Below are 796 nucleotides of genomic sequence, written 5' to 3' on the forward strand. Positions count from 1 at the left end.
CCCCGCCACATCCACGCCCGCGGCATTGCGCAGCCGGGTGCTCTGCCCTTTCATGCTGCGAGGGCCGAGGAGGGGCGAAGCCAGGCAGGAGAGACGGTCAGTCCAGGAGTGCGCTCCGCCCCGACCCCAGGGAGCCCGGCCTGCCTTGCTCCCCGCTGCTGCCCGGGCGGTCCCTCTCCTATGGCACCGGGTGCTGGGCATCTGCACCGCAGAGGCCTCGCCCGCTGGATAACAGTGCCCTTGAAACAAGGCGGCCCTCACACAGACTCGCAGCCCTCCCTCGGCCACTGCCCGGTGGCCCCAGCGCCAGTGGAACTGCACAGGGAGATGGGATGAAAGCGGTGAATGAGCCACTTTGCACGGAGGAAGCCAGCGCCAGGCCTCTTTTTGGGAGTGAAATGTAAAATACTACATTTTAGTATAGTGACCGGCCTGGCTCAGTGGTTGGGTGTCCACCTATGAACCGGGAGGTCACGCCTTGATTCCTGGTCAGGGCACATGCCCGGGTTGCGGGCTCATCCCCCGTAGGGGGTGTGCAGGAGGCAGCCGATCAATGATTCTCCGTCATTATTGATGTTTCTCTCTCTCCCTCTCCCTTCCTCTCTGAAATCAATAAAATATATTTATTTAACAAAAAGGGACCATGACCAAACAGAGCAGGCTTACACCCCCTGGACAGCCCGGCGCTGAGAGGTGCGAGAAGTACGCACGTTACCAGGTTGCAAGAGAAAGCGGCCCGCCTCCTGGAGGCGGCCTCAGATCGGGAGAGAGGGCCCCGAGTCCCGCCCCCCGGGCC

At 62.2% G+C, this 796-nt stretch overlaps 1 protein-coding gene across 1 annotated transcript in view; it reads right to left on the reverse strand.

The window, feature by feature from the left end:
- The window catches only part of SYNE3 (spectrin repeat containing, nuclear envelope family member 3), a 36,183-nt gene that overhangs the window by 19,007 nt on the left and 16,380 nt on the right, over window positions 1-796 (reverse strand). Inside the window, exon 8 of the mRNA XM_015566699.1 lies at window positions 188-315. Within this exon, the coding sequence (XP_015422185.1) occupies window positions 188-315 (128 nt within the window). The remainder of the gene's footprint in view (window positions 1-187; window positions 316-796) is intronic.

The sequence above is a fragment of the Myotis davidii genome, unplaced genomic scaffold, assembly GCF_000327345.1.
Source record: "Myotis davidii unplaced genomic scaffold, ASM32734v1 scaffold443, whole genome shotgun sequence".
Classification (NCBI taxonomy): Eukaryota; Metazoa; Chordata; class Mammalia; order Chiroptera; family Vespertilionidae; genus Myotis; species Myotis davidii.